Source organism: Pseudopodoces humilis, chromosome 23 (assembly GCF_049639895.1).
Source record: "Pseudopodoces humilis isolate 2021_Gansu_Grassland_sample_001 chromosome 23, ASM4963989v1, whole genome shotgun sequence".
In the NCBI taxonomy this organism is placed as follows: Eukaryota; Metazoa; Chordata; class Aves; order Passeriformes; family Paridae; genus Pseudopodoces; species Pseudopodoces humilis.
In genome coordinates, this window is record NC_142222.1 from 1,529,418 (window position 1) to 1,540,000 (window position 10,583).

A 10,583-nucleotide genomic window follows, 5' to 3' on the forward strand; every position below is an offset into this window, starting at 1 on the left:
GGTTAAAAGGGAGGAGGGCTGGAGGCCACCAGTGCCCCACACATTACAACATAAAAGATGTGAGCAGGAGGTTAAAGAGCCCTGCCCATGCTTGGGGTGCCTGGAAATCGGGCAAGGGGAAGATTAATGCCTCCAGCAATGCTGTCATCCCAGCCAGCAGCAAGAGTCAGGCAGAAAGTGGCAGGGATGTTGACAAAGGAAGCTCTTTGACTTGTGTGCTTCCCTTCTCGAATTCAGGCTGTAAAATCTGGAGTGATCCCCTTCTCCTGGCAGTGCTCAGGCTGCTTCTCCCCACAGGGATTTCTTTTCTTTCTGTTTGTACAGCCAAGGAAGAACCAGAACCACAGCACCGCTCACTCCCTGCACTCTGCACTGCCCCCAAGCCCACCCACACCTGCAGACACGTATTTATTTATGTACTGCTGCCTTCCTGCCCCTGTGGCCACTGGTAAAACTCAGAGGGAAAGCTCTGCCAGCTGTTTCTACATCCATTTTATACACTGGCACTGGGAAATCTCTCTCACTACAGCACAGTGCCCTGTTGATCAGAGATGTATTCATTTTGGGGTCATGCTTTTTAAGTGCCTGACCAGAAAAAAAATAGAACTCAGAGCACAGTCACATCTCTGTGAAGTGTACATGTGCATTTTCAATCCAGTAATTCATACCTGCAAACAATAAAATTATCTGCTTCTGCCACAAAGGGAAGCTGCTATCACTGCTGCTTCCCTCTCCAGCACACAAGCATGGCCTGTTCTGTTTAATTCACCTGCAGATGTTGAATTCCTCTTGCCTTGTGTGGTCTGGCTGTGTGCTGGACAGAGGTTTTGTGGCTCGTGACAAGGGCAGGGGCATTTAACCAGAGAGGTGGAGCTGACCCCAGAGAGCGGCTCTGATTTTCAAACAAATGACTGAGAGCAGCAGATCTCTTCACCTGGGGAGAGCTGAAACAAAACACCTCCAAAAGTCCTCATTTTCAGACCCCACTGCAGTGTTTTGGATGTGTTCTGTGTATGGATGCAGACACAAATGGTGGAAACTGGGCACGAAGACAAAAAGTAACACCCAGCTTCTCACAAGAATTCCCACTCAAATGTGCAAGGGCTGCTGCAAAGAGGAAGCAAGAACCAGTTCCCAAGAAGTTATGGTCCTAAATTACAGCAGAGGGAAATTTAAGCTAAACATTAGGAGGCTGGAGGAACAGCTTGGAGCCTACCACATTTCTTTTTGTGATGAGAGGACTGAAAAATCAGAGCAGCTGGAGCTTTGCTCTCCCTTGAAAAAAAAAAATTTAAAAAAAGAGAGAGAAAAAAAACCCAGAGTAAAACAACTCTGAGAAAGATGCACTGATGAGACAGCACAGGTCCTATGAACACAAAACTTCTCATCCATAAGTCCTTGCAATCCCCCAAAAGGCAGCAGCAAGAGAGCAGCAGGTATTTGGTTTCCATTTCACAAACAGACAAATAACACTCTCCCTCACAAAGCACAAACATGTTCCACAACCCTAGGGAAAGATGTTTCTCAAGCTTTCTGCGTCCATTCACTGGAAAAATTATTCCACCTCCTTTTCACAAGCAGATTTGGGGTTAAAGTGTATTGCCAAAGAAATATGGGTGGCTGTGTCGAGAGCTGCCTGGTGACTATGCACAAAACTTCACTGGTGCTTTCTTTACTAATTACTACATTAAAACATTATAGTCTTCCAATAAAATCCTTTACTCTTTAAACAGAGATAAACACAGACAGCATAAAAGTCTTGAGTGAATCTTGAGAGAATTATTCCATTTATTAACTGAGCTAAGAAACTACACATGAACCAGAATACATAAGTTGCCATTTCTGTTAGAAGAGAAGCTCTTTTTAAGTTCTGATTCTACCTGAAGACACCAGGTGGCTTAGCTGTGTATTTCCAAACTAATTCCATGAAACAGGGAAATTTCAAAATGGGAGGAGTTCTAAAGCAGCAACCAAAACATAGGTGCTGAGATTTATGACAACTTCTTGTTTGGTGTCACAGTAATTACAGAGTGAAAGCTCAGCCAGGCTGCCAGGACAGATGTGACCAAGACACCCAGGCTATGATGCCAGTGACAAATGGGGAACTGATAAGGAGGAATGGAGAGGGTGACAGGCTGAAGAACAGGTCAATACCACGCTGTCATGGAGCCATTTGAGAAACATAATTAATCTTGTACTCACCTGGCATCATCATTCATTGTGCACTGGTCAATAGGTGCCATGAAGCTCACCAGCTTGCTGTGGACATGGTACCTGAGGAGAGCAGCAGGCAGCACATCAGGAGCTGCTCATGAGCAGGAAATGCTGCCTGCCTGCCCAGGAACAGCCCAGCTCCCCCAGGGAAAGCAGGGCTGGCCTGGGGGCTGATCCCTAAGGAGTGGCCAGCTGCAGCTGGCAATTCCCCCTCCCCTCTCAGAACAGGAATAATCAGGTGACACAATGAACAGCAAACTCCTTCTCATCCCAGCCAGGGACAGCACAGCAGCAGCCACAAACTGTGAGCCCCAGACAGACAGCCCTGAGGGGTCAGACAGACAAACAGCCCCTCCTTCCCAGCCCTCCCTCATCTGGCATCCTCACCCGCTGCTGACACCTGTGCCCACTGCAGGCAGCAGGAGCACCAGACCTGCTCCAGCATCCATCTGCTCAGAGCTCTGCAGGGCCCTGAAGGACAGCAAAATCCCACTCTGGAGCCATTTCCAGAGCTGGAAAATCTTACCCTGAGTAACCTGCAAACAGAGCATGTGAAAACAAGGGGAGGAGGAGACAGGAGAGAAGGCCTGTGCACAGATGGGATGGGGTGTGTTCTCATCACCCAAACATTGCTGCAAGCTCTCCTACCCCTCCAGAGAGAGCATCTCCTTCCCATTTGCCACCCTGGGCAGGAGCCTGCAGGGATTTCATGATTTATATTCAAGGACCAGACATAAAATCTAACAGGGTACTGAGAACTCTCTGAATGAGAATGCTTTAAACCCTGTGTGCAGGGGCAGGGGATTCCAAACTCAGGTGTTTGTGTGCACTGCCTGCCTGAGGTGTTCCATCCAGGCTGCTGCTATTTTTAGAGCTTGACAAATAGCAGGCAAAAGGATTCACTAGCATTTGCCCAGCATCACCTTTCCACTGTGCCACCTCTGCACTCCCTTTTGTTTGCCTGTGCAGGAACCTTCCCCAGGGATGCTGAGCTCACAGCCCCCCTCAGAAGGCTCAGCAGGCACAGCCTCACACCAGGCTTCTCTGCACCCTGCAGCCTTTGTCCTGCCTCTGGAAGGAGCTGCCCTGGTGTGATGCTGCAGGGATGGAGTCAGGAGCAGCCACAAACTACAGGGGACAGCCTGGGCTGTGCAGAGCTCCAGGGGACAGCCAGGGCTGTCCTGGCACGGGCTCGTGGCCACTCAGCCTCTGGCACCAGCTGTTTGTCCACATCTGATTGCTTTTTAAATCAGGGCTCTGAAAACCCCAGTCCAACAGATGTGAAATATTTCACTTAGTGGAGGGAAAGACGCCCCACATTGCAGCAGCACAGATCAGAAAACACTGACATGTGAAAGAGGTTTGCAAACATCCTTCCTCCACAGCTCCCTCCAGCAGGTTTCTCAAGTTTGGTTTTTGGATGAACTTATTTCCCCTCTTAGTGCCCAAATTTCCCTCATGCCAAGTGGAAGACTGGCTGCTTCTGGAAGCACCTGAAGATCCTCAGCCCCTCCAATAATCCAGCACATTGCATCTAAACTGGCTGTAATACTGAAGCTTTGCTAAAAATGAAGAATTAAGGAGAAAGATGAAACTTGGTATTATATACTTGGCTCTCCAGGATCTCAAAGTGATGAAGGCAAATTTAAGCACTGCTGTGCCAATTTTAGAGAAAGACAAGGAAGAACAGAGGGTCAGGGATCTGACTGGGGTGACATCAAGTCTCAGTGGGAGCACCAACTATTTAAAAACACCCATTTAGGCTCTACTTTCCTATTCTGAAAAATGCAGGAGCTTAACTGCATTTTAATCCCAAGCACAGACAATGAGACTTTCTTTCTTTTATTGTTATTTTCCCTGCAGGGTCAGTACAACTTTTAGTTAAAGAAGCCAAAAGAGGCACCTAAGATGGAAGACTAGGGGGGAGAGCTGCTCTCCCAGGACTGCTGAAGGCACAGACTGCACACAATGAGAGATTTCCCCATTATTCCTGGAGGTTTACGAGGCTGCCTCAGTTGTGTGATGTTGTCAGGAGTTTTGACTGAATCCTGAATATATCCAATTATGTGTGATGCTGACAGAAAAGAATATTGATAGTCAATAATTATAGGCTTTTCAGGCCAACAAAGTAGCTCTTCCCTCTTTCAATAAATTATCTTATGACATCTATCTTAAAAATTGCTATGCCAGGCCAGACCCAGACTGACTCCACTGACTTTCTATCAGATGCCATCTAAACTCAGGATTTATAGTTTACTCACAAAGGATGGTTAATGTGGTGGATTTTTCAGGAAGCAGAGCAGCTTTTCAGCATCCTCCCTCCTCCACCACAAATCATGCTGATCTCAGGGAGACTCAGAGAGCTGCTCTGCAAAGGGGAAACACCCCCTGCCCTCCAGGCTGCTTCCCTTCCCACGTGGAAGATTCTTCCACTGAGTTCAACCCAAATGAATGATCCAGGAGGGAAATGATTCAGACATGACAGAAGCTGTGATGTCAGTTACCAGCAAAGAGGGATTTGACACCAAATTCCAACTGGCACTCAGTGAGAAATAGAGATTTACCTGAGGTATTTCTGCACATCTTCCCTTGGAGGTGCTGCCCACGTCTCAGTCAGGAAATACAAATTGCCCAAGAGGGGTTTATTGGCTCTCTCTGGAAATTACAGCCCCAAATGGCTCAGGGACATGTGAGCACCTTTCTCTGGAGTTTCCCCAGACCCTGACTAGGGCAATGCCACCAAGCTGTTATTGCAGGCTCCATGAACATCAGCACCCAGAAATGCCCTCAAAGTCACAAATCAGCCAACATCCTCCAGAGCCAGCTGGGGTAAAACACACCCAGAGCTCTCAGACTTTTGTTTTGTTTTTTTTTTTAATCAGGACTTGTGTGTGCTTGCAGAAGGTGTCACCCACCTGATTCTCCTTCCTTTGCTGGCTTTTCTGTCCACTTTCTTCTTTATTTTGCTCCGTAACTTCTGGATGGCCAACCACTGCCTGGGGAATGCAGAACAACAGCAACACAACTTCAGAGCCACTCAGCACTCCCAGAAAGACTCTCTGATCCCCAACTGTATTAAAAGTTCCACTTCTCAGCCAGAACTTCCTCAAGTCAAAGAAGTTTCCAGCAGAGAAAAACTTCTCCTGGTTATAAATATTTTTTTTTAACTGAAACGAGCGTCATCTCACCTGATTTATACAATGAAAACTCGACATCAGGGAAAAAATCTAACAAAATCCAATTACTGCAATCTTAATATAATCTTAATTACTGTAATCTATTTTATTGTAAAGTCAGATAAATGTACAATGCAATCACCACTTAAATGTAATTTTGTCTATATCGTTTTAAATCACAGTGAATAGCTTTCCATAATATTCCAGACGTACACAAAATAAATTTGACACATTGCACTAAAATCTGGGTGATACTTTACAAGGAGAAAAGTTGTTTCACCATCACAAAATTTCCTGATGCATTTTCTTCCCCTCCTGATAGACAATCCCCCCCAAAGCTGTTTCAGGGAAGAGCCCAACTCCAGCTTTTCCAGCTTTCCTTGGCTTTTACACTTTTCTGAATCAGAGAAATTCTGTGGCTATTTCAATGTACACTGCTCATGAAGTGGCATTTGGAAGATTTCTAACTACTTTCTAACTCTACAATTAAATACAGAAATAAGAGCTTCACTGCATAGAATTATATTTTACTTCTGCATGCAGGGAACATTCCCTGATACTGTTTTAATTGTATAGGATCTTTTCTTACAGGAGGGATACACAGGAATTGCTTTAGCTGATGTCAGAAGGTTTATTCTTCTAAAACAACAGCAAAGCAGAGTTAACAAAGACACAAAGCCAAATTTCAGCAGTGGGTTTTTGTGCTGCAGGAACCACTGAGAGACAGAAATACCTGGACCAAACCTTTCCAATGGGAAATTATCTCCAGAGGATCACACACAAACAGCTGACAAGTCAGACTGGGTGATCCATAACTCAGGAGTCTGAGAGGATGAGCTTCCTGCCTAATGTCATAATGCCTTTTTCCAGGTGAACTCAGGATTTTGCCCTCTGCAATGAGCTGGACTGGAGGGGCACAGGTCACTTGGCTGGGCTGAAGGCAGAGATGTCACAGCCAGTCCCACTCACCTGCCCATGGCCACCTGGTCGTTGGGGTCCAGGGAAGTGGTTTTACGCTCGATCAGCTCTCGCAGGAGCTGCAGGAAAGACAAAAATCCCACGTGAAATAAGCACAGTTGTTGTGTAGCCAGCTCCCACAGGTGAAACAGGGGCAGATGTGCAGGAAAAGCTCAGCCCCACAGGGCTCCCCCCAACTCCTGGGGAAGGGCAGGGGGAGCTGAAACAATTCCCAAACAGGAGCTGGGCAGCGACGCTCGCTCGAGGAACAGCACAGCAAAATCATTTTTATAGCTACAGCAGGAATGCTCAGGCAGCCTTTTCTATTTCCTTTCATGTCCTGAGGGCTGAGGTTTGTCCTCTTTGCTTCCTGCAGCCAAAGGATGTTGTGAACAGCCTTTTCGGATCCTTGACTGGTGCTGCGTGTTTATCACCGCTCGCTGCAAACCGTGCGTGCCATGCCTTGGGTATTGGCCAAGATATCAGCACAAGGAACAGAAATAAACCCTCCAAAACCGAGGGGAACAAACTGCTTTATGCAGCAAGCACAGACATTACTGCCTCAGCTCAGGAACACCTGAAATGGACCCACCTGGAACCAGAATCCAGGCAATTCCAGGGAAGAAAGGATGCAGGATGCTTTTCCTCCACCCTGTGCCTCCCTCTCCTTCAAGGCATACATCACATTACCAGAAAAAAAGAGTGATTCAAACATAATTAAAAACCTGACAATATTTTTTTTTTTTCTACTTGCTTATTTTTGGAGATTATTACTGCTGCAATTACATTTAAAAATTCCAGGAGCCAGGCCACTGGTTTATTATCACTAGAAAACAGCAAGCTACTTCTCTGCCCTGTTTATCTGATTGATTCCCAACATCTTTCTGGCACACAATCTATCAGTTTATCTCTGCCACTTCATCACAGTCACTTCTGGCAGCTAAATACAAGATCCAAATCCAGTGTTACACAGACATACGACACAGTAAACCTGTGTAACACCACCACTCTGCAAACAGCTGCCCTTAAGGCTAAGCAGAAATGGGATCTTGCTTTCCAGTCAATATTCTGTCAAAAGCAAGGTGGGAGGGAGGTTTGGAGCAGCAGCCACAAGTGGTGAGGAGAGGTGAGAGTGGTTTCCTCCTGCTCCAGCAGTGAGGGGTGTTTGCTGTCTCCTCTGAGGCACAGAGATGTCACACACACACCCACTGTGCTCCCGGGGAAGCAGCAGCAGCAGCAGCAGCGCATTTCCTGCAGGGCTTGGCTCCTCCTGCTGGCCCAGAAATCCAGACTGAAACACCAAGGAGTGCCTCAAGATCCTACACTTGTGCCCACACTGGTGGGAATGGGATGGGATATTGGGCAGGAATTCCTGGCTGGGAGGGTGGGCAGGCCCTGGCACAGGGTGCCCAGAGCAGCTGGGGCTGTCCCTGGATCCCTGGCAGTGCCCAAGGCCAGGCTGGACAGGGCTTGGAGCAGCCTGGGACAGGGGAAGGTGTCCCTGACTGTGATGGGCTGGAACAAGATGAGCTTTAAGGTTTCTTCCAACCCAAACCATTCCACGATTCCAAAGTGCATTTTTGGGGCAGGTTCCTAACCCTGAAGCAATTCTGTTGACTTTGGGGCTGCCAAGGCCTTCCAGTGCTCCAAATGTTCTTCCAGTACAGTGTGAGCTGTGGGACTGGGGACGGTGCCTGGGAGAGCAGAGCGAGGCAAAGATGAGGGAGAAGTAAAAAAAAACAAGCAGGAGCAAGAGGGAAATTAGGAAATGGAAATAAAAGCTATGAAGCATCTTGTTACATCTAAATAGCGAACGTCTCCGAGCTGAGGTTATAAATCATGCTAACAATGGTTACTAAAATAAAAGTGGATGTAGCCAGAGGCTACCACTGAAAAAGTCAGCCCAGGCCTGCCTGGCTGCCTTTGGTCTTTAAGGATTTGATTAGTTTTCTGCTTTCTGGTTCAGAGTCTTGCATCTAGCCCGTGTTCCAGAGCCAGTCAGGGCTCAGGATACAGAGTGAATGATAAATTCATTTACTGAATAAAGCAACACTGTTTTCCCAGCACAAGACTTAAACCACTTCCCAAATGGTAATATTTCATTAAGCCTGGCGATTCTGCTTAAAATTTATTAGTCAAAACAGAAAACTCTCATCAGACCCCATATATTCCATTAGGAGTGATATATGGTGTCTCCCAATGCCTAATTATTAACTAGGAAGTGTGAGTAAATCACCATCAGCGTTAAGCCCTGATGTGTGAAGACAGAGTCAGGCAATTCCAGCATCAAAAGGCTTTGATTTGAAAGAGATCCTGTTTTGCTTTCCCTCCTTCACCTCTTACCTGAACTTGCAGAACCTCAGCTCAGTCTCCCACGGCAGCAAACACAACAGGGAGGCACAGCCCCATCCCACAGCTCCCTCCCAATCCCTGCTGCTCCTGCCACGAGCTGCCCAGGAGGACAAACCATGGGAGCAGAGGGAAGCTGGCAGTGGCAGCTGAATGTTCCTTGGCAGGAGGTGCTGATGTTTGCCAGGAGAGCTCCTGCTGCAGAGCCCAAACCTTGTCCTGACACCAAAGCCAAGATCCCTGCTGGAAGCACTGAAGAATTCCCCTACAACTCCCCTGAAGGAGATTCCTCAGTGCCAGGCAGAGAGATGCACACCAAAGCCACTGGGCAGAGTCAGAGGGACTTGGAAATGCCATCAGGGTGTTGTTCAAGGGCAACAGAGACTCATTTCTCATTTTAGAGGTCAATTTTCATTTTAGAGGTTAGGTCTCATTTTCATGCACTATCTATCAGTGTTTCTAATCCTACACTCGCTGACCTTTCTGATTTGCAGACCCCTAAGAATTTCCAGTTGAGACAAAGAGCTAAGGAGAGCTGAAATCAGCCTTGTGACAAAAGGCTCACTTGTCTTAGACCTTACAGAGCAAATCAAATTAAAAAAAAAAAGTCCATCTGCAGAGCCTCTTTCAAGCTCCTACTCAGTAGCTGTGTAACATTTGGATTTCTACCATCACCAGAGAAAATTTAAATTTGCAGCTCAAATATTATTTTAAACCCCTTGAAATGCTTTTTAAAAACTTATTTTTTATATTTAATAAAATGCAAGCTGAAATCACTGGACAGCCTCTTTTTACAAGCCATTTTATTCAAATTCAGGTTTGTGTAAGATGCACAGATTTGCCTATTTTCGAATAACCCATTAAGAGAAGCTCCAAATCAAGCTTTAAAATGTGTTATTAACCATCTACCCAGCCATTTGAAAGATACATGCCTGTGATAAGAGTATTGTATTGCCATTAACCTGTGGGATGGTTCGAGACATCTCTTATTCACACAAAACTCTAAATGCATCTAATTAAAGCCACAAGATCAGCTGTCCATATTAATCACTCACCGGTTTAATTAAGGTAAACCAGCTTGTCACAAAGCCAGGCTTCTCTCTATTCTTCACCATTATTGACTTTTAATAGTTCCCTGGATTGGTAATTCCTTGTTTATGGCATGATCAAAGTCCTGGGAGAGGACACCACACTGTGGGCCCAGGATACTGCTGGGGACACCAGGGGAAATTCACCCCCCCAGTGAAGTTCTCCAAAGAGTCACCCAGCGGGGTTTAAGGACGCTGACCTTGGGGTAAATCCCAGCCGTGGGGGGATGAGAACCCCTCTTGGAAGGCTTTGGTGTTTCCCTGGATGCTCCCCCTCCTCTCTGCTGCCCACAGCCAGGACTGGTGGCCGTGGGCTGTCCCAAAACGCACGACACCACCAAAACCAGGGCAGGAAGGAGCGGGAGAGCAGAGGAAAAAAGGGATTACGGATATTCCCAATTCTCCTTAGGCATACCTGCTGCCAGCAGTGATGAACATTTGTTCTGGGAAGAGCTGCTACCAGTGGAACACTTAGCATATGAACACTAACCTAATTCCTGTTGGAAATAAACCAATTTCCACTCTCTCCTTTACCAGAGGAGTATTTCAACCTAACAATAAAATCTCCACTGTAGCATGTCAGAGCAGCAGCTCCCTGGTAGCAGGCTGGAATTTTAAGTCTTAATGCTGCAATATCAGCTGTAATGAATTCCACGTAAATATGACTTCTAAAAATAAAAAGCCTTTTTCTTCCCTAAAATCCATGTATGAAGGAGAGTTTAAAGGAAAAGGAAATGGGCTCCAGCCTCTCACTGCTGCCAGTAACGAGAAGCCTTCTGAAACACTTTAACTATTCCCA

At 46.5% G+C, this 10,583-nt stretch overlaps 1 protein-coding gene across 1 annotated transcript in view; it reads right to left on the minus strand.

The window, feature by feature from the left end:
• The window catches only part of AATF (apoptosis antagonizing transcription factor), a 39,807-nt gene that overhangs the window by 9,477 nt on the left and 19,747 nt on the right, over positions 1-10,583 (minus strand). The window contains exons 9-11 of the mRNA XM_005525687.3: positions 6,360-6,427; positions 5,130-5,210; positions 2,203-2,274 (exon numbers count right to left, since the gene is read on the minus strand). Of these exons, the coding sequence (XP_005525744.2) occupies positions 2,203-2,274; positions 5,130-5,210; positions 6,360-6,427 (221 nt within the window). The remainder of the gene's footprint in view (positions 1-2,202; positions 2,275-5,129; positions 5,211-6,359; positions 6,428-10,583) is intronic.